Raw genomic sequence first — 23,801 nt, forward strand, 5'->3', positions numbered from 1 at the left:
GGAAGTATTCAGCAGCGTCTGGCCTCCCCTGGTATGGATGTTTGTGGAGGTTGAGGGCACGTCTGCAGGCAGACAGATGGATGAGTCCACAGTGCCAAGTGAAGGATCCCTCTCACATAGATGTCATTAGGAGAGACTGCTACTCATCCAGTTAGCCTGAGGAGACTGACGTGGACAGGTCTGTGGTGTCTGAGGGACCCATTCGCTGTCACCACGGCCCAAAGCAAGGCACCACCATGGGCCCACTGGAACACAACACGACATACTGACTGCCCTGGGTGACAAGGAGGTCAACGGGTCAAACGGAGGTAGTACTATCGTACTGCTTCAGCTCAAAGAAAGAGGTGACTGGATTCTGTTGTTATGATGCCTGGGAATAAACAGCACTGGAACTCCCACCCTGGCCCTGATGTGACCTATCTCAAACCCTGCCCTCTTTTCTTTATCCTCCAATAGCAACTGTTGCTTCCGTCTGACAAATCTTGGCTTTTCCATCACTATGTCAGAGCTCCTCAATGACCTAAATGTTTTAATTCCTACCCGGCTTGTTAATGTTGTTTTTACAGCTCAGAAATGCTTTAACCAAAGGGTTAACCCTTTCACGGCTACAATACAGCAGGTTAACCCTTTCACGACCACATGACAAATGGTTAACCCGTTCACAACCGCACTACATAAGGTTAACCCGGTCACTACCACACTACAGACGGTTAACCGTCTGTAGTGTGGTAGTGAAAGGGTTAACCTTCGTTAGTGTGGTAGTGAAAGGGTTAAAGGCAGAAACAGCCTAGTTTCGATGACAGTTGGCCTGGCTGGGGGAAAGTGGCCATGCAACATATACAAATGGCTCTGATAACCACCATCTAATGTGTGAAATAAATTGTAAAATACATTCTGGTAGATCCCCTGCAAAGTAACTCTCTTTTTCCTGTCTGAAATACACTTCCGTGACATTCCAGAATTTCCACGGCCACAGAAGGTGAATGTGAGGTGACTCGAGCAGCCTACCTGGATGGTAGTCATCCCCAGGTCCAGGCCCACCAGTATCCTCCCGTCCAGCAGCTGTGCAATCTGTGGGTCCTCTACCTTCAGGAAGTCCCACACTAGCTCTGTGATATCCACCTGCCAATCAGAGCCCAGCATGAAGCTCAGCTGACCACGGGGATCGGCTGACTCGGCCACAAAGTGGGTCAGCACTCTGACCATGGCGTTCTGGTACTGCAGGGTACAGCTTCGTCCTCGCCGGTCTTCATCGTCCTCATCCTCGCTGTCCCGCGCAGACCTGCCAATTGGAACGACACAGTCAAATAACAGAGCCTTAGAAGCCTGTGTCAGAAACGAGTGTGGCTTTACTTAATAGTTTTCCTGATAGCTCCCTTGGCAGCAAATCTAATTTGATTACTGAATCAATCAACTCAGCTCCCCCACAGAGGCTGAGGGCTCAGTCGGTCTCAACGGGAATATTCTCTTTCCATGTGAGAAACCAGGCTTAAAAGGTTACACACGATTTCTACAGTTATTACTGAATTTAGCCCCGAATTTTTTCCCTTTGTTTCTTTTCAACAAACATCTTTATTAAAATACAGATAGAGTGCTGAGATGGTGAGAAAACAGTGTCTTATTGGTTGACCAGAGAGAGAAATTATGCTGCTGTCACAGCTCTTCAGTCTCTCTTGTGTACGACACGGTTTGGACTCTTGCAAAGAGCAAAGTGCTGTGTCAACAAAGCTAGTAATGACAGACCCACACCCACCTTGTAGTCCAATCCTAATCACAGTCTCTCTCTCTCTCTCTCTCTCTCTCTCTCTCTCTCTCTCTCTCTCTCTCTCTCTCTCTCTCTCTCTCTCTCACACACACACACACACACACATGCACACACACATATTTCAATGCCACCTTATCTAGTCCTCTGTGTTTTGCCAAAACCTCTGGGGCGTCATTTATAACCAGTGTGTTGCACAAAACAGGGCTTGAAAGATGTGTATGCCACTTTCTCAGAAGAAGTTTGGATTAAAAAATAACAAACTCAACGTGAGAATGTGCTTACCGCCACAGAGACTTTACACCATGCGTACACAGTTTGCCGGGAATGGGAAATAGCGATGCAAATGGTAAAGGTTCCATTACTAAATTAAATTCATTCAATCTTTATTTAATCTTGAAAGATCATTGAGGCTCTCATTTACAATGACATCGAGAGGAACAATACATAATACAAAAACAATATAAAAACAGAAAAGTAAATCAATCAAAACAATACAGACTGAGGTGAAATGGTTGGCCATTAATGATACCAATGGATACTATGGAGTCATTTCCCATTAAATCTGGAGTAAGACAAAGCTGCATCCTCTCCCCTATTCTGTTCCTGATTACCATCAACTGGGTTATGCGTCAAACTACATCAGACCGTCCCCGTGGAATCCAATGGACCCTGTTCTCCTTTATGGAAGACCTTGACTTTGCAGACGATCTGGCAGTCATGTCATCAACTCGTAGCCACCTCCAGGAGAAGTCTGACCGGCTAAGCAATTATGCTAAGCGAACTGGTCTCTACATCAACCAGAAAAAGACCCAGGTGATGTGCATCAATGCCCCAACAGCACCTCCAATCACCATCGATGGAGATTCGTTGGAATGTGTAGAAGACTTTACATACCTCGGAAGCCTCATAAGCAGTGAAAGTGGAACGCAAAAAGACATCAAGACGCGTCTCAACAAAGCAAGAGGTGCTTTCAGCCAACTTCGCAACATCTGGAAGTCTAAACAATATAGCCTTAAAACCAAACTCAGGCTCTACAACAGCAATGTTAAGTCTGTCCTGCTATATGGCTCTGAGAGTGCTGGAGAGTAACAAAACAGGATATGAGAAAGGTTGACGTCTTCCACAATAGCTGCTTACGTAGGATCTGCAACATCTTTTGGCCAAATAGAATCTCGAATGAGGAACTTTACAAGAAGACAGGCAGCTTGCATATGTCCCTTGAGATAAGGAGACGGAGGTTAAGATGGCTCGGTCATGTATTGAGGATGCCCAATGAAAGGTTACCCAAAGTTGCCTTGAGATGGACCCCAGTTGGGAAGAAAAAAGAGGGGTAGACCAAAGAACACCTGGCGAAGGACAGTGATGATGGAGCTGAAGGAGATGGGTCTTTTCTGGGACGAAGCGCAGGCCAAAGCACGAGACAGGATTCAGTGGCAGTGTATGATTGCGGGCTTATGCCCCAACCGGGACAAAGAGGTTAAGTAAGTAATGGATACTAGTAGTATTGAGTATTGAGTTTTAAGGTGCTTTGCAAAACATTCCACGTGTCGGGGGCACAGAAGCTAAAAGCTGATTTTCAGTTCAAACTCCGGGGACCTTAGGCATAAGCCAATCACCAGTAACTATCACTAAATGTAGGATATACAATGCTTTATATGTGTACTTCCCACCGTACCTATGATTGTTAAATGATGTCCTAATACAGTTAGAAAATGATGTTATATAATACTTCATGATTTGAAATAGGGAACATCTTGATGTTTGATATCTGTTTTAAATTGAAAAGAGAAATCAATAAGTGGGTTACAACTGAAAGAGACAATAATTCTCAGTCTGCTGCTTTTTAACCCCAGGCTGTCATATAATCTGCATATAGTTTGAGATTTTATTTTATTCTATGTTATTGCATGCAATCCCTATTCTCTGTCCATTGCTTTAATAGCTAGTCCTCAAACTCTCTCAAACTAATTTAAACTATAATCATTATTATGGTGGATTATGTATCTGTGTAATGATGCACAACGACTGCTTTAGCACTATTGGAAGTTTGGTGAGAAAATGAATTGAAGTGGATGTTCTGACTCTTGATGATGATGTGTGCATTTATGATTGTCAGGATATAATGAATAAATAAAAAATATTTCCAATTACTATATTGTATGGCCTGCTGTATGTTTCCAGCGCTGGTATAGCTGTTACTATTGCACTAGGCCTATCACAATAAAGCATGATGTTGGATGAACATTTAAACAACAAGAGAGTGGTTACGTTTCTGACCTGTTTCCTTATAATCATACACCCTAAGCGCAGAAATACTGGCATTGCTCTAATTAAAGTGCAGACCTACTATTGTTTTGTCATTTGTGTATATGTACTGTAGGCGTACACATGGTTTTATAAATCAGAATATATTTGGCGTAACATTTAGTGTGGATTCTCCACACAGTTTTTTAAATGAGGCCCTAGGTCACTATTCCCATGACATAAATTCTCTCACTGCAAGCCACTGTTGAAGTCTATCAAAAAGATTCCATCGTAACTTCTATTCCTTCTGCTGTTGAACTTCTTTCCAAATTAATTTCCCTATTCCATTCCTCCTGCTCAAAAGCCCCCCTCAAATATAAACATCCCAAACTTAAATCCCATCAGTGGTGGGACGACTCAACCCGTTCTCTAAGGCAGCAGGCCGGTCGGAAAGCTAATTTGAAATATAAAAAAACTGTCAGTTTTCCAAACAGCAGCCAAAAAAGTCAGGTCTAAATATTTCTCTGAGATGATTAGTAAATATTCTCACAGACCTAAAATTCTGTTCAGCACTATACATTCTGTGTTCAATCCCTGTAGCGAGAAGATTTTGATTAATTTAATTAAAACCATTAGATCATCATTATCTCCCCCCCCCCCCTCTCCCCCGACCCACTTCTTAGATGGCCTGACTACCTTTAATCAATTTCAAGCGGTCACTTTGTCTGTGGCACATAGTCACGCACATGAGACCGCTGCCTCCCTCTGTGATGTTGTGCCCTCCCAGATCATAAAGGATACTTCTGATATAATTGGTCCTAGCATTCAAGTTATTATTCATTCCTGCTCCGCCTCACTGTCCCTTTTAAACACACAGTCTAACATTGACGTTACATTTTTAAATAACTATCGGCCCATCTCTAAATTGCCATTTGTTTAATAAATAAGGGAGAAAATCACAACTATAACCATTCCTGAATACCAACGAGATTCTTGTTCCGTTTCAATCAGGGTTCAAAGCCCTCTACAGCACTGAAACAGCTCTGTTAAAGGTGACAAATGATCTATTACACTCTGTTGACTCTGGGGAAAATGCTATCTTGGTTTTAGTAGATCTTAGTTCTGCCTTTGTTCATGGCATCCTTTTGACACATCTTGAACAGTGGCTTGTTATTAAGGGTACAGCACTAAACTGGTTTAAATCCTATCTTAAACATAGGAAATTCTCAGAGACTATAGGTCAGTTTTCCTCTTCCTCTGCCCCGACACCTACTGTATGGGGTCCCTCAGGGATATATCCTGGGGCCAGTTCTATTCTGCCTGCACATACTCCCCCTTGGAAACATTATTAGAAAGCATAATATCTCCTGTCACTTCTATGCTGATGATTCACAGCTGTACCTCCCATTAAAATCTAGGTCTTCCCCACATCCTCTCCCAGACTATTTCAAGGACATTAAAGGCTGGATGGCAAATCATTTCCTTCAGCTAAACAGTAACACATTGAACACATTTTCTTTAGTCCCTCTAAGTCCAGAAGCCATCTCACCAGTAGACTAGACTAGACCACCTCACCCCACATGTGAAATAAAAAAAAACAAGGTGTTTGTCTTGACAAACAAATCAGTTCTGTTGTTAAAATAGTTAAGAACCATTTCCAAACTCAAGCCAATTCTGTCTTTCTGTGATATGGAGAAAGTACTTCATGCCTTCATTACATCACGACTGGACTATTGTAATTGCCTATATTTAGGCCTTCCCCAGTCTTCAATAACTCGCCTACAGCTGTCCTAGCCTCTCTTCATTGTTCACTGTTCATTTTAGAATTAAATTTAAGACCTTGCTGGTCGCTTTCAAGGCTCTTAATCGTCAGGCCCAACCTTACATCACAAACTTTATTCACTGGCACTTCTCCTACTGTTGGTCTCAGATCTGACGACAAATCTCTCTTTTATGGCCCACGGTCACAGCTACAACTAAAAGGTGACAGAGCTTTTGCAGTTGCTGTTCCACAATTGTGGAACCAGTTGCTGTTAAGATATTGAATGTGCTCCCTCCGTCTCCATTTTATTTTATTTAGACTAAAGACACATCTTTATTCACTGGCCTTTTTGGCCCACTAATCTCTCAATCAATTTATAATCCTGTACCTTGTAGTTTATTATCATTGGTATGTTTCTGCACTCTGGTTTTGATTGATTGATTGAAAAGTTTATTAACAGATTGCAGAATGGGTACAGTACAGTACAGCTCAATACATACAATTGTTAAGGGGATGCAGACCAGAGAAAGACTTTCGTCTTGTTTACATCAGGGTCCCCCATTTTCAATTCATCATATGACATACATGACATACATGACATACAGATAGACAGTACTGCTACATCTATATATTTATGACATACCAGATTTGCAAATACAGTACTGTTTGTGATACAAAAAGTGTCCAGAAAAAGAGTGTATATACATTTGACATAGAAACTGTACATTGGAGGAGGTTGGGTAGGTGGGGTGGGGTTGGGTGGGTGGGGCTGTACATTGGAGGTGGGGGGGGGGACACTGTACACTGTACATTGGAATACTGACAAAGCCATACTTGGTCTTAGGACATTTGTAGGGGCCAGTTTCGAATTGCAGTCTCCCGTAGGTGTTCTTTGAGAGTGTTTTTGAAAGTGGGTAGTGATTCACATTCCTTTACAGCTTTGGATAGGGCGTTCCACATTGATGTGGCATAATTGCGAAACGTGTTTAGTCCCTTGTTTGAGCCGAATCTGGGTTTAACATGATTTGTGGAGCTCCCTCTGGTGTTGTGATCGTGGTATTCACTGACCTTTGGGAAGTATTTTGACATGTACATGGGTACCTTGGTCGTGTAGTGTATCTTGTAGTCTACACGTCCTTTAGTACAGCACTTTGGTGAGGGCCCGCGTCCACTTGGCGCATATTTCTCCGTGAAACATGCTGGGAGTGCGCCGGCAGAGCTGGCTTGACGCGCATCTTGTAGATGACAGAAAGAAATCTACAGCCATGCCGCGGTTTTGCACATATTATAGCATATTTGAATAACTTTATTGTATATTAATTATATATATAGTTATTGCCTGACACCACAGTTCGCCCTTTGCTTTTTATTAGCTTTTTAGTAGTGTATTCGTGTAGTTATTATTATTAGTTTTGTCGCGGATCTCAATGGTCTGTGTGGAGACAGCCAGACAGGCAGGCAGCTCCGGTGTCAGGTTACAAGCAGAGTGGTAGATGACTGGCTGTGATTGGTTGTTTGAATATGCGCTCGGCGCACCGCTCTAGAAAAGTTCAGCCAGTTTCAACTCTCTGGCTTGTGCGGCCGCATAAAGGCGCTGAAAAAAGAAGCCGACAGCAGCGCACTTCCTAGAGGCGGCCGCATGGGGCCGCATGCGTTCCCTCCCCATTGTAATACATTGAAAACAGACGCGTGCGGTCCTAAATATGCGCTAGGTGGACGCGGGCCCAAGGCTGTGTGTAAATGTGTTCTAGAAATAAACTTGACTTACACACACACGCACACACACACGCGCGCGCGCACGCGTGCACACACACACACACACACACACACACACACACGCACACACACACACACACACACACACACACACACACACACACACACACACACACACACACACCACTGTGAGATTGTGATAGAGGGCAGAAGAAAATAAATTAAACTCTTAAACGTTTCTTTCTTCAGATTAAGTTCTCGGCTTGTCTCTTTCTGCCCTAAATATTTGGTAGCTCCAGTAGTAGTTAGACACAGTGCCAGACAGAGATTAGGGCTACTGTATGATTCAGTGTAGTATAATGTGTGTGTGTTGTGTGTGTGTGTGTGTGTGTGTGTGTGTGTGTGTGTGTGTGTGTGTGTGTGTGTGTGGTGTGTGTGGTGTGTGTGTGTGTGTGTGTGTGTGTGTGTGTGTGTGTGTGTGTGTGTGTGTGTGTGTGTGTGTGTGTGTGTGTGTGTGTGTGTGTGTGAAAGAAAGACGAGAGAGAGAGAAAGCAACGATGTGACAATAACGATGATTGGACTGCAACGTGGGTGTAGGTCTGTGATTACTAGCTTTGTTGACACAACACTTTGCTCTTTGCAAGAGTCCCAACCATGTCCCATAGCAGACTGCAGAGCTGTGACAGCATTAAGGCATGTGAACTAGCTGCTGGCTTTCTTGCTGGCACATTAGCCTCCCACTTGGTCTCCAGGTGATATTTTTAGCAGTAGCATGTTATTTTAAATGCAGTTTCCGGCACATTCATAATGCTGGAGTAAGACCTATGTACATTATTTACTCATATATCATATTTAATCTTTAATGTCAGTGTTCATACGATATTCTGATGTCATATGTACATAACTATATGTATGTATGTCATTTGTGGCATATAGGTGGAATAGTATGACAATTTAGAGGGCATGTCAGCCATTACAACATTAGCTACTCAAGTGGACTCAAGACCAAGGCCATGTTCAAGTCACAGAAATTCATATTGATTGACTTGATTCTTGGATTGGCAATTAGACAACAGTTTTACACGTATTTGGAAGAAATAAAGATTCTTTACAACTGTATTGTCCCTTTGCAACAAGCATGGGTGATGTACATAGGCTGGTCCCACTAGGAAGAGGGCCAAGTGGGTTAGTAGTTACTACTGTATGTTGTCCTCTTGCCAGGCTGTCACTGTAAATAAGAATATGTTCTTAATGTACCTGCCTGGTTAAATAAAGATTGAATAAAATAAATAAATAAATAAAAGTATTGTTAGCAAAAAGATGAGTAAACTCATTCTGAAATGTGCATTGATCTTGGCCCCATAAACGGACACATTTACCCCCCTGTGTCACAAATAACATATACTGACATGTGAATGAATCATCATTAGTGAAAATGTAATATAACTGTTATGCAGGACGTATACTCTGGAGCAATGAATGTGTTATAGTTCAGGCTTCTAGTAAAGTATTACCGTTTTAGCCCGGGCATAAATCAAATCTACTGGGGGCCACGCAGCGATCTCAAAATCAAATCTAAGGTTAATCTAATAGAAAAATATAACTCAGGTAAGAGAACAACCTGAATCTGGAAGCAATTTTTCTCTCCGCTTCATTTACCCTCATTCCCAGATTGGCTGTAAGCGGAGATGCTGCATATTAATGTTTGTGTCATGCTGATTTTGTCCTCCTGCCCGCTAGATTCTTGTGCTGCATTTGCTTTGGCATTTTGCTGCATGTTGTTTTCTGCTGCAAAGACATAATGAAGGTCATTTGGACAGAAATAGACGGTATTGCAGCTACAAACAGTGGTTCTGTCCAAGAACAGTGATTGCTTTTTATTGTTCAGAATCTGAAAAGAATAAAAGAATGGACTGTTATATTTTACAGTAGAAAAATAACTATCATCAGTACAAACAATACAAGACCAGAAATTAAGCTATTGTAGCAAGCTTAAAATTCAACTACTATAAATAAAGTAAGAAAATGTGACAATGTACCTTGGAAGTGTCACAACGTACTCCTAAGAGTTTCTCTCTCTCTCTCTCTCTCTCTCTCCCTCTCTCTCTCTCTCCTCTCTCTCTCTCTCTCTCTCTCTCTCTCTCTCTCTCTCTCTCTCTCTCTCTCTCTCTCTCTCTCTCTCTCTCTCTCCTCTCTCTCTCTCTCTCTCTTTCTCTCTCTCTCTCTCTCTCTCTCTCTCTCTCTCTCTCTCTCGGGGCCATCAGCCTGGCAGACAGTGGAATGTCCCATTACTGGCTATTGTAGCCTGATTGGCTCAGTCCTTTGTGGGCTTTTTTTGGACAGTGGACCAGTGCCCATTCCAGTCACTAGCGTGTTGCAACTTTGCAAGGTCACGCCTGCTATTCCCTGATAAACAAAGACGAGGAGAAGACAGGGGGGAAACAAAGCTCTCTGCAGCCTATAGGCGGCGGTGCCAGGCTGGACATGCTGGCATCAACAATGACAACACGGATTCGCTCTACTCTCTGATAAAGGCATACCAGGACACTGCTGTGAGAGTAGCATCCCCGACAAGCCGCAGCATTAGTCAAATGCCGCACCCCTGTCAGTCAAATGGGAGGGAGCAGGGATAATTAGAGAAGCCACACTGACAGGAGCAAGGACTGCATCCAAGTCCCACCTCAACGGTATGCAGGAGTAATTACAGCATGTAGGCTGAAACAACCTATGGCTGTTCATCCATTGATGGATGTCATCAGCTGCAGAATAGCGGGACTGGAGAGAGGCCTGGTAGCGATTAGGCCCCTGGGGGGGGGGGGGAGTGACCTCTAGACAGCTAATAATGTTCTGTCCTACGGAAGTGTTGCGAGGAGACCATGACGGGGCCACCTGAAGCCTGTCACAAAGACACGCTGTATTGCAGAGGTCGGCCATTTAGTTATCAGCATAGGACCTGTCAGTTGACAGAAGAGGAGCACAGGTGTCCTCATTACCTTATCAAAGGCCACTGTGATAGAAATCCAATACTTCATCTGGGATACGTGCTCATAGCCTATCTACAGAATACTGTACGCTTTACTGCTCACTTTACTCAAGCTATATTTCTTTTTTTTAATGCAGTATAGGCAGATAAACAAGGTCTCTGATGATTATCGTTTGTGTGAAGCTATTCAAAGCTAAATCTAACAGCACTAACGCTAAACTACAGTGTCTAACTAACTAACGTGACTCTGCAACACCAGTTCCATTAGTGAGGAAATGGGGGGGGGGGTATATCGACGACGCTTGACATTCGTTTCTTTATATCGCTTGCTCCAGCCAGGTTCAAACTGTGTTGTTGACAGAAAATGCCATCATGGTGTGGTGGTCAGCTACGGAGCATCAGAACGCTCAAACTCAAACGCTCTCTCTCTCTCTCTCTCTCTCTCTCTCTCTCTCTCTCTCTCTCTCTCTCTCTCTCTCTCTCTCTCTGTTCAATGATTTAAAGTGGCCAAACGTTACAATATAAATACTAACTGGATAGTTGATGATAAACATTTAATTTCATTATCTGAAATATTATAAAATCATTAAGTCGGCTATAAGCCATTATCCCTTTGTGTGTGATTATTATTGTCTCACAGTAGTGTGTATATACATTGTGTGTGTGTGTGTGTGTGTGTGTTTTTAGCTAAAGTTGATAGAAAACACAGTACTATGCAAAAGTCTTCTTAGGCACCCAAGAGTTTTTATATGAAGTGTCTTACAGTAGATTATTTTATTTTTAATAATAATATAAGCTGCATATAAGGAATACAACAAAATCCTCTGTCATACCATAAAATTGTATAATTATTTTGCATCGTGTTGAATCGCATCGTATCGCCCCGAATCGCATTATGTTGAATCAAATCGTATCGAATCGTATCTCAACAGGGGGTGAATCGTATCGCATCGCCCGGTGCTTCAAATGTATCGTTAATGTATCGTATCGTTGGCACCGTATCGAGATGCGCATCGCATCGGCCTCAGTGATGGAGATGCACATCACTAGTATATACAGCGTGTGGTATGTATACAGGCATGGCCGCCTAGTTATAGTTGAAAGTGGAGGTGCAAGATTATTAAGTGACAGGCAAGGGGTGGTTTAGAGGGGGGGCAGATTTTTTTTTAAATTTAATGAACACCTGTATGTGCAATTTCCTGCAATATAGAGCCTTCAATCTTGACCAATAAAGCTGCTCTTTTCACTATAAAGCTCAGTTTATATTGCAGTATGATAACCAATTACTATAATAATAATAATAATAATAATAATAATAATAATAATAATAATAATAATATATTAATATATATATATACTGTATATATACTGTATATTGATTTTTCGCTCTTTTATTTTTCAAATAGGCCAAGTTTTTAATAAGAAAGAGAAAAAAGATAATTATACCATATATTGCCATTTTATTGTATGCCAATTATCATGAGGCAAATATATAATAATTGTCACAGCCCTAGGCACAAGTAAAAATGTTGTGTGTATTGAGCCATACTGTACTGTAGCCTACCCATTCTGCAATCTGTTATTGATTGATTAAAAATGTTTTGCAGAATGGGTACAATACAGTACGGCTCAATACACACAATTGTTAAGGGGATGCAGACCAGAGAAAGACTTTCGTCTCGTTTACATCAGGGTCCCCCATTTTCAATTCATAATGTATTGTAAGTAAGGGTGCAATTAACACCGTGCAATCCATTCTTTGTGGATCCCGCCCTTTAAGATATTAGGCTACTAGGGTTCTTACTTTGCGTTTTGGTGTACTGAAAAATGCTCTGATGTCGGTATTTTTTCTGCCATGTTCTACCTGGTTGGCTGGATACACACACACACACACACACAACACACACACACACACACACACACACACACACACACACACACACACAGTGTGCAGGTTATTTACAGGAGATGGGCTTCTATCATATTATCTTCTATCATTCTATAATTCATTCTTCATTCTTCTTTTATTTTCATTTCAGGTATTGTACCTTAAGAGAATTGAAGGCTGCCATCTGTAAATGCAGATATAAGTACTTTATTCTTATTTTATTATCATTATTATTGTTGTGAAGGGCCAGATTAAACCGAATATATATATTTATTTATATATATATATTTAATTGTATTTGTATATTCTCTAATATTCCTTGATATCCCTTGTATATTCCTTGTACAATATGCATTGAATATCCATTCTAGCCTACTGAACATCCCATAATAGTCTCCATTCTACTATTGGTCGAGACCTTGGTGCCAGGCTGCCATACCCCTCAGACCCAGTTCAAACGTACCGCTCCACATGTACGAACAAGTCCTAGTTCCGCGTAGGAATCTGACTACCGCACCACTAATGGGACTATTTGTTCATAGTGCGTATATATACTGCGCTACTAAAGTAGGACTTTCTTTTCAGTCCAGTTTCTTACCCTCCAATAGAGTCACAGACGTAAAGCCTCCCCGCGACGCCACGTGTGGGAGTAAGGCCAAGTTCGCCTACCATCGGTATTGAGACATTGTGTATATTAATATTTGAATAGTCATATTTGGCACTATATCGTCGAGTTGGACGTAGTCTATTAAGCTAATAATAGTCTGTTAATATATAGTGCTTCGTGCGGTGAGAATACTACCGTAGTCAGTACCCCATCGTTTCGGGCAGAGAACTGGCTGCTTATCCAGGGTGGTTGACCCCACGTGAAGCTGCACCCGAGGAGCCCCAGAGCCGACGAGCGAGTGGACCTGTATACCGGATTATTCTACCGACGACAGCCCGCCTTCCCAGGCACGGATTATGCTTTGTATACTTTGATTATTCCATGGATAAAGACCCCCGACACTGCCGTGTGTTGGAAACCCCCCCCCTGGAGAGGACGCAAGGTGAGGAGACGCTCTGCAAGACGAGGTCGCTTCACGTCTCTCCTCCGTGGACCGGAGGAAGCCGGCCCACAAAGAGTCCACCTGCTTTCATCTGTGGTCCAAGGATCGCCGGCGCATTGAACGGCACTACAGTGGGTTCACCTGGGATACCCTTGGCCGGATGAGGCAGACGGATTCTACCCCCCCCCCCCTTCCTACTCCTGTCGGCTTACAAGCGACCAGATTAACCCCCCCTAGTGTATCCAGTATATAATCATTAAAGTATCATTGCTGTTATTCCTTAAACTATTCCAGGTCGTATATGTACCACCTGCGCCTTCAGAGATTGGACATTCTCTATTGATATACTGACGAATACTCTTGCCATAAAAGTGCATACTAATTCCCATTCATAAATGTGATTGATTTGATTAAGTGCTTGCTCTACACACCATCGCTGTGTAGAAATAAAGACCTATTTCTAATTCGTACATTTGTGTTGGATCCGTTTCATCTACGTGACAGTGTTCATCATAATATAATTATGCCGTGTACTGGGTGGCCGAATATTAAGTACAAAGGTAGTGGTAGTAAGTATCATATCTAGTAATACAGTCAGGGAATTGTACCCCTCAGTTACAATTATTATTATCATTATTTTCTTTCCAACGAAATGAAAATCAGAATTTTTTTATTTACTGTTCTGTAAAAGTCTTGTCGAATGTAATGTTTTATGTTTTGTGTGGACCCCAGGAAGAATAGTTGTTGTCATGCAACAGCTAATGGGGATCCTAATAAACTCAAACTCTAATGGGCTTCGATCTACCAGGTACTGTAGCTAGCCTGTCAACCACACACACACTGGTTGATGTTACTAGCTAGCTAGCAAACGTCAGCTAACAGCTAGCTAACATAAAGAGTGATTTGTAATTCAATGCAGCGAAAATGAAGAGAAGGTGATGATTATAAATGTGTTTTATTGTATTGAGTGGTAGAAGTAAAGACATGTCTAACATAATCCTTTGTTTGAACAACTTACTGGAAAAGTCTGCCACCAATGACAGACTCTGTCGCACACGCACACATTTACACACACGCACTCAGCCTGACTGCTGGGGGAGGGACCGTGGGAGGCAGTTGATCAAACCATTAAAATGTGTGTGGGGGGGGGTCACAATCTTTGGAAACTTAAAAACTCGCTATTAACACTTTCAATGCCGGCCGTGTTTTCCTTTTTACCCCCTTGAATGCCGCCACCCACTTCAATGTTAGCGTTAAAAACGCATAATCTATGTTTTAAATTATGGCTATGTGTCTAATCTGCCCATCGCTTATCAATGACTTGTTTGCAGTCAACATTGTCGAAACGGATTGTTTTTTAATTGGTTCATATCCTTTTTATAGCATTTCGAAAAGCTATCGTTCTCTCTGAAATTTCCGGAAAATAGAAAGATTCCCTCATAAACGGCATTTATTGGAATATTCTCAAATACACTAGACACGTTGTCATTTGTCGGCCTATTTATGAATCGTTTTCAAATAAACGCTAGATTATCGATAGTATATGTGTACTTATGCACGCTATAGAAGAGAGCTGAGAAATCGATTCTCTCATTTCCTCAACATCACACACATACACACACATACAGACATATACACATACGGGACACGCTGTTATCTCAGTGAATACAGCTCTGATTATCCTAAAACTGGTAACATAGACTCCTTACCTTAGATCAGATGTTCTCCAAAAAGATTATTCCAATTCCTGATCGCCATTCCAAATATCGATCGCGTTTATTGATTGATTATTGGCTGCTGTAAATATTTATTCCACGCTGCTTTCCAACTCGCGATCACTTCCCTCATCATCAGATCCCTCGCCAGCATAATGGAGCCAGTTGGCTCCCCCCACACAGATCCACCAGTCTAATCGAATGGCCTGCAGTTACACAGGGATAGACGATAGGGGGCGGTATTTTCCCATCTGAGCTCCTAGAGGGTCTGCTGTACCAACGGGAGACTCGGTTGATGAAATATGAATTCAGATCGCTAATAAAAAAATTTTAAAGACAATTCGCGTCGTCGGCACTCAACGGGGGGCATGAAAAGATGACAATACACGTCGCTGGCACTCAAAGTGTTAAGTGTCATTGCGTATTATTGGATTGAAATTACATAGTTATGTTTACAGTGATTATTATTATTATTAGTGATATATTATTATTATGATATATATATTTTTCATATGATCAAAAAGTGGGGGTGCAAAAGCACACGTTTGCTCCCCCAAGTTCAATTGTGGGGATGCACCTGCTCCGTTTGCTCCATTGCTCAGGCGCCCGTGTATACAGGTATGTAAACAGGAATATATGCAGATATATTCATACGGATACAGACAAATATATATTAGGGATGACATCTTTTTGCTAGTCAACATGTTGGGGCCATTACAAGTCGTAATTTGTGTGTGTTTTTTTTTCAGATTCTGACGTAGACCTATCGGCTTAAAAAACACACTATTTGTTATATGGCTTAATGTAATTATCTTCCCAGATAGGCCTATTCATTTCCATCAGATCAGATATGGATTTGCTTTTTCCACACTTCCTCACCGTCTCCAACAGACCGTGACTGCACTGTCCTTTCAGCACCACAGTATCTCCATGGAGACAGATGTTCCCTGTGTTCTGTATGACGGTATGCAGCTACATTGATTCATTGTGTCTGACCGCCTACGTCTGTTTTTAATTCATTTTCAATGAGGAGCATCCGGTTGTTGGACAGGGTTAATGTCGTGTCTGTTTCCTCCAAAAGGGTTTGGACTTTGGAGAGGGTGAACTGACGGATACGTTACCATCCGCCAAGCTGCTGTTTCTGCAAAGGCACAATTGCATTAGGTTCTAATTAAAAAATAAACCAATGGACAATAATACCTTCCGTGAAATTTCAATCTGTTAATTGGTGGATAGACGGTGCATACCGTATTCATGCAGCGCGATCTTCAATGAGTCTAAAATGTGTCTAAACTGTCGCCTCGTTATTTCAATGGTTTACGACCGTGGTACAGGAGGTAGAGCGGTCGTCTGGTAATCTGAAGTTTCCCAGTTAGATTCCAGCTCCTCTGGGCAGCGTGTCGATTTGTCATTGAGCAAGACACTTAACCCCTAACTGCTCCCGATGAGTAGGTCGGCACCTTGCATGGTTGCCTTCACCATCGGTGTGTGAATGTGTGAGTGAATAGGTGAATGTGAGGCATAAGTTGTAAAGCGCTTTGGATAAAAGCGCTATATAATGCAGTCCACAAAAACTTTTTTTCTGATTACCACTATTATGACATGGACACGGAGAACACATTGACACCTAATATAAACTGTGTATATATACAGTGTTATTGTACATGGCTAACATCACACAGTGTTAAATAGGTTGGGGTAGGTCGTTATTAAGGCAGTGGTAGGCAGTAAAGGCATGCAGTAAACAGGTATAGATAGAGTATAGGCAACAGAAGCAGAATGCCAGGACAAGCTTTCCTAGCATTTCTCTTCAAGAGAAGAAGCCACAGTCTTTCTTTGAAAATTATCACAATGCACAACATACACTCATTCATACTCACAGACACAGCCATAGACAGTCACGTATACTATGCACAAACACACACGCACACACGCACACACACATGTCCCCCACCCCCACCCAACCACCCCCAATGTACAGCTACCCACCCCCCCCCCCCCCCCACCCCACCTACCCAACCTCCTCCAATGTACAGTTTCTTCCCCCTCAAATGTATATACTCACTTTTCAGATTTTTTTCTTTTACTCATAAACAGTACTGTACATTTGTAGATCTGGTATGTCATAAATGTCTAGATGTACAGTAACTGTACTGTCTACCTGTATGTCATGTATGTCATATATATATGTATAATAATAATGCAGGACCTCTTTAGAGAGGTCTTTATTCGGCATGCAACGACACAACGACATGCAATGGGCGGCACACACACACAGGAATACACACACACACATGCATTGTCTTTCTCAGGGTCGCCGATGCGATTGAGCTCTGCTCTTAACCCATCCCGTCGTCCTTCCCCTCAAGGGCAGCCGGGAGCAGACAAGGGCGTCGCACTTTTTGGTCACCGGGCACGGCCGACGTGAGGTACCGTGCTCCTGCCCTGTGCTCCTGCCCTGTCTTCGTCAGGGACGCGACAGCATCAGCAATCTGTTGTGCATGTTTTTCCATTGGGTTTCTCTTATCGGGGGGGGGGGGGGGGGGGGGTCGATGACGACGACACACACACCTTTGTGAGCATGGGGAGAACATGCAAACTCCACACAGAAAGGCCTGGGAGATCCCCCACCTGGGTACCTGGCATCACGGAAACCTGGTCCCCAAGCGGGAATCGAACCCTGGACCTTCCTCTTGCTGTGAGGCGACAGTGTTAACCACTACACCACCATGCCGTTATGATTAATTGAAAATGGGGGACCCTGATGTAAACAAGACGAAAAGTCTTTCTCTGGTCTGCATCCCCTTAACACTTGTGTGTATTGAGCTGTACTGTATTGTACCCATTCTGCAATCTGTTAATACATTTTTCAATCAATCAATCAATCAAAAACACATAGTCACACACACACGCACGCACGCACGCACGCACGCACACACACACACACACACACACACACACACACACACACACACACACACACACACACACACACACACACACACACACACACACACACACACACACACACACACACACACACACACACACACACACACACACACACACACACACAAAGAAAGCATGGTACTGTACCTCGGGCTGCTGGCCACGATGGGCACCCTCCAGCCTTTGATCTGGCTTAACTCCGTGTCTGACACCTCGATCTGCAGAGGCAGGCGTGGGATCCACACGTTGAGCTCCAGCTGAGCACTCAGGTGGCTGTAAGTGAAGTTCACCATCATCTTCACTTTACCCTTCATCTCCTTCCCATTCACAAACACATAGTCACACCTGTCCGACACCTGGATGGGAGGGAGGAGCGGGTGGGGGGGGGGGGGGTGGAGCAAGAAGAGGAGAGATTGAAATTGTACTCTTTCAGACCACGGTTCTAAGGGGGAAAATGGGAGGCTCAGATTAACATGTTGCAAAACGAGGAAGCCTGGCTAGCTACAATAATGCAGAGTCTCCCTTCATGTGGCACTTGAGCACCCATGGACATAATCAATGTTGTCAGAGGTTGTTGACCATAAAACAAGCAGGATATCATTAATTATGTTTAACGTTAAAACTATTTTAATATTTTTTTTGTTGTATGTAAAATAATTGGATGTGGAGAGTAGGGATCGGTATACTGAATATGAAGGTATACTGTCATGGATCTGTGCAAAGGTATGGATTGTTACTATACCATCATCCACAATATATACATATAGTAAAAAAATATGTAATAAATGTCCTTGCAGTAGTATCAAGAAAAGAGCCCGGGGCTTGAGATAGTTCAATTAGATAAAGACAAAAAAATAAACTGTACTGGAAAACTATACCATCAAAATTATAAAATATATTGTGATTTGATGTTTTTGGCATATATATCATCCACCCTAGAGAGCCATGTTTAATTAGTAAAATATTTGGGTTATGAAGTACCGCATTTTTGGAAGAGCTTCAATGAAAACAATATTTTCTCAGTTGTGATTAATTTAGGGTGACCATATTGTGATTTGATTTCCAAAAAAGAGGACACTCTACCTCCCGCCTCAAGATACTTAAATGATACTGGAAGTTTATTCAAAGATGCCTTATAATTTGTATATATTTAAAGTATGCCTCCTCTGTATGGATATAAATGTTTTATTTATATTATTTTATATAACAAAATTATAATTATATCTCTATAACCAAAGTTACGCAACATGCTTTATTACCTATAACAACCTATAACAAAATAATAGCTCTTTTCAAGTCTTACTGGACAAAATAAAGGAATTAATGTTCTAAATAATACCTCTTCTGTATTAGAAAATCCAGCTTTAAAAAATACATCTTTGTATCTTTTCAATGTAATGTAAATTATAAAACAGTAACCTCACAAAGATACTAATTTAAGTTGCGGATTTGTTAACATTTGCATAACTTGCAATTTAGTGTACAAAACGAATTTATTACACACATAATCCTTAGAATGATTGTATCATAAGCATCTTATGTCATCATAAATCAAACCAAAACATAATTTTGAGGCATTAAAATAGTTTTCAATTATTTTCTTTTCCTCTCTGTATAGCTGCATATTTCAATCAATTCTGTCAACTTGCTGTCAAACTCTCACCTAATTATGGTCAAGCTTTGCACCCGTTGCACTCCGCCTCCCATTTGTCTCGACTGGGACGGTAAATTGGGAATTTTCTCTGCAGTTCATCTGTAATGTACATTTTCGCTTTGACATTGTGAGCAGAATCAACGCTGCTCTGTGAGTAGAATCAAACCTGCCGCCTCCTCTGTTAGCGAGTGAATGTAGTAGCGCGGCCCACAAAGCAGTCTTCTCAAGGAATACGTCACATGCAACAGAGTACCGTAGTATTCTTTGCAACGCGCCAGTAGATGATGGCATGCATAATAGTCCCGTGAGAAACAATGTAACACGGACATTTTCATTCATTTATAATTAAAAAAAACGGACGCCCCGGACAGGGCGTGAAAAGATGTCCAGGCAAAAGAGGACGTTTGGTCACCCTAGATTAATTCACACTTCAGCGCATCACACTGTGATGTGTAGCCAATGTCGTGGCAATATTATCATGTCATTATAGATCTGTGTTGAAATATATATTCTATCATACATTTTCGACTGTCTCTTTAACAACTCCAAGGTGTGGGGAGAAGATGACTTTTGACCTATCTTTTCCTTTTCTAGTGTGGGAGCCGTAGAGCCGTGGCAAGGTTATTTCCCACTCCAGTTAAAGACATAACAATAACACCGCCTAGCCAAGGCTTGTTCATATTTTGGTTATCTTTTCTGTCATATCTGGATGTCTAATGTACGTCATTTCAATTATGTATTTAATCTGTGTCTGACCAGACCTCTTGGTCACTTTCTGTTCAGACGCTTGTGTGTATACAGTGTGTCTCTCTATAAACTGATCATTTTCACTGTGGCCACAATGAATAAATCTATGTAATTTTTTTTTTATATAACTCGACTCAGAATGATTTACTCTGCTCATCCTTTGTTCTCTTAGTAATTTCCACGACACCTAGCACACCCATCACACTGTGATTTGTAGCCTAGCACACCCATCACACTGTGATTTGTAGCCTAGCACACCCATCACTGTGATTTGTAGCCTAGCACACCCATCACACTGTGATTTGTAGCCTAGCACACCCATCACACTGTGATTTGTAGCCTAGCACACCCATCACACTGTGATTTGTAGCCTAGCACACCCATCACACTGTGATTTGTAGCCTAGCACACTCATCACACTGTGATTTGTAGCTTAGCATGCCGTCTTGCAGCGCAGAGTGCCACACACATGCTTTGTTTCACCAACCTACAGTACATTGGCAATGGTTTACCTCCTTGTAATCTGAACGTAGGCTAGTCTAATAGCAGCTGGTCAAAAGGCTCCACTCTACTATTTCTATAATTACTTCAACCCTTTCACTACCACACTACATAATGTTAACCCTTTCACTACCACACTACATACGGTTAACAGTCTATAGTGTGGTAGTGAAACGGTTAACCTTCTGTAGTGTGGTAGTGAATAGAATATAATAGAATAGAATAGAAATACCTTTATTATCCTGTGGGACATTTGACACTGCAACGGGTTAACCCTTTGTCGTGTGGCAGTAAAAGGGTTAACCGTCTGTATTGTCACAGTGAAAGGGTTAACCCTTTGTTAGAGTGAATGAAGAGGCAAACGCTGAATGAAGAGGCAAAGAGGATGATAGACTCTTTTGAAATGTGGACACTGAGGAAGATGCTGAAGATAACATGGAAGGATAAGATCAAGAATGAGGAGGTACTGAGAAGAGCGGATATGCAAGGAGGACAGCTGCTGGAGAGGTTGAAAAAGAGAAAGATGGAGTTGTGCGGGCATGTTCTGAGAGGATCCAGCGGGGAGATGTTCAAGAAGGTGGTGATGGGGAAGGTGGATGGAAAGAGAGGAAGTGGAAGACCAAGAAGAGGCTGGGTAGACGACGTCTGTGATTGGAGCGGAGTGAGAGGCGGAGTCACGGAGTTGGAGAGAAGAAGTGGGGACAGAATGGGTTGGAGAGTGATAGGCAACCTTCGGAACGAAGAAGCCACCTAATGATGATGAGAGTGGCAATGAAAGGGTTAAACAAGATGAAAGGTCCATCAGCTGCTCCCACTGTCTACTCCACACTACAAGAAGACGAAGAAGGATGGCATGTTTGAACCTAAGGGACTAGCAGGCTACTCAGTATGGGTTGAGGTCGGGTCCCATGGTTCTGCCCAGGGCCAAACGCAGCCCCAACAGATGGAAGCTAGACAGAAGAGGGCCGTTCTCTAACGATAACATGAATAACGCAAAACCATCTGTTTCACTAAATTGCTTTACACAGGAAATCACTTGGCCAATTGTATACTGCTGAGAGGGGAATGGCTCCTTGGTGTGTTCACTCACTCAATATTACCCTTCCTCGCCTTACCTACTTGTCACCCTTTGATCAACATCTCTCACAACCCCTCTCTCTCAAATGTTTATGGTGTGGTCATGCGGTGCACGACACTCACACACACACACACACACACACACACACACACACACACACACACGCACACACGCACACACACACACAGGGGGAGGCAGAGAGGAAGGCAGCAGTCACAGGGGTGTATCAAAGGCAAACACACAGAAACATACCCATGTACACACACACACACACAAACACGCACACAAGCATTCAGAATAGGATCATATGCACAAAACACTCACAGACACACAAATCCCCTCTCTCTCTCTCTCTCTCTCTCTCTCTCTCTCTCTCTCACACACACACACACACACACACACACACACACACACACACACACACACACACACACACACACACACACACACACACAAACATGCGCATACACAAGCATTCAGAGCTCAGAGCATAGGCAATTAATCCGTGGGTCATATCTTAAAAGCATATATTCTCTGGAGTTTCCCTGGACATTTTGTCAATTCTATTGATCCCGTCACAGAGCAGGCTTCCCCCTCAATAGCACAGAATAAGATGGACTGGGGAAATATCTGTTTTTCTATTTCCAAGTTATTTCTCCACAGCCAGATAAAACCACAAACTGCCATTCACCATGGAGATGATACAGTATATCCTCTGTGGCCAGACGAGAGGTGTGTGTGTGTGTGTGTGTGTGTGTGTGTGTGTGTGCGCGCGTGTGTGTGTGTGTGTGTGTGTGTGTGCGTGCGTGTGTGTGACAGATATCATGGCTCTGTGTGAGCTCTCCCCCTCCTCGCACCACTGCTACAGTGTGAGGCAGCTTAAATGGCCCAGTCACTGCTCAAGTGGAGCAGGACCCAGCAGCAGCAGCAGCAGCCAGGCCGAGGTTCCTCTTCCTCCTCCTGCATTCTAACAAACAAAAAGCCCTGGGCCTTTTATACCTGTCCTCTGGCCCGAGTCTCTTACAAGAAGAGGAATCCCAGTGAGAAAGCTGCGGGGCGTCCTTCAAGCCTATAGCCGGCAATCACAAAGCTCGGCATGCAACCTGTCATATTTAAGGAGCGCTTTAACATTTTGAATCTCAGTGGATTCTCTTTTTTCACTTGGCACGTGTCTCACTGGAGGAATGGCACGCTAGCTTTATTAGCATTCCTCATGGAAACCAAGGGTACATACTAGCATAATGCTTGCAGCTACAGTAGTATGTACCCTTGGTTTCAATGATGAATGCTAATAAAGCTAGCATGCCATTTCTGAGAAACTGAAGGACATGTGTGTAAACATGTTTTTCTCCAGTGAGACAAGTGAAGAAAAATAATCAACTGAAATTCAAAATGTCAAAGTACTCATTCAAGGACTAGCGGGTGGATGGAGAGTGTGATAAATGGATATTTTCTCTGAGGCTATGGTGTGAAGGCAAGAGGATAACACACAGTATATAGAAGTAACTTGCTAATGTGCTAAGAACACTTCACTGCCATAATTTGTAAAATGACATTTGAAGGTTGTGATGTTGTAGGGCTCGGCAGGATGTACTGTATCTTTTAAACATGTCCAAAAGGAACAGAAAAAAGAAGCGTGCTGCTCCCCTGGCTGCAGTCAAGATGTGAAGCCGTTCCACCGGGGGCTCCCCGAGTGAGAGTGTGTTTAGACTGATAAAGATGTCAGGCGCCTCCCTGCTCCTTATCAGAC

The 23,801-nt window shown here is 42.6% G+C and overlaps 1 protein-coding gene across 1 annotated transcript in view; it reads right to left on the minus strand.

The window, feature by feature from the left end:
* LOC311223079 (transmembrane protein 132C) overlaps window positions 1-23,801 on the minus strand; it is a gene marked incomplete at both ends in the record, with an annotated part of 432,169 nt that overhangs the window by 23,915 nt on the left and 384,453 nt on the right. The window contains 2 exons of the mRNA XM_084307811.1: window positions 1,009-1,282; window positions 18,219-18,427. Of these exons, the coding sequence (XP_084163937.1) occupies window positions 1,009-1,282; window positions 18,219-18,427 (483 nt within the window). The remainder of the gene's footprint in view (window positions 1-1,008; window positions 1,283-18,218; window positions 18,428-23,801) is intronic.

Source organism: Notolepis coatsorum, assembly GCF_963971535.1.
Source record: "Notolepis coatsorum genome assembly, chromosome: 1".
NCBI classification, from domain to species: Eukaryota; Metazoa; Chordata; class Actinopteri; order Aulopiformes; family Paralepididae; genus Notolepis; species Notolepis coatsorum.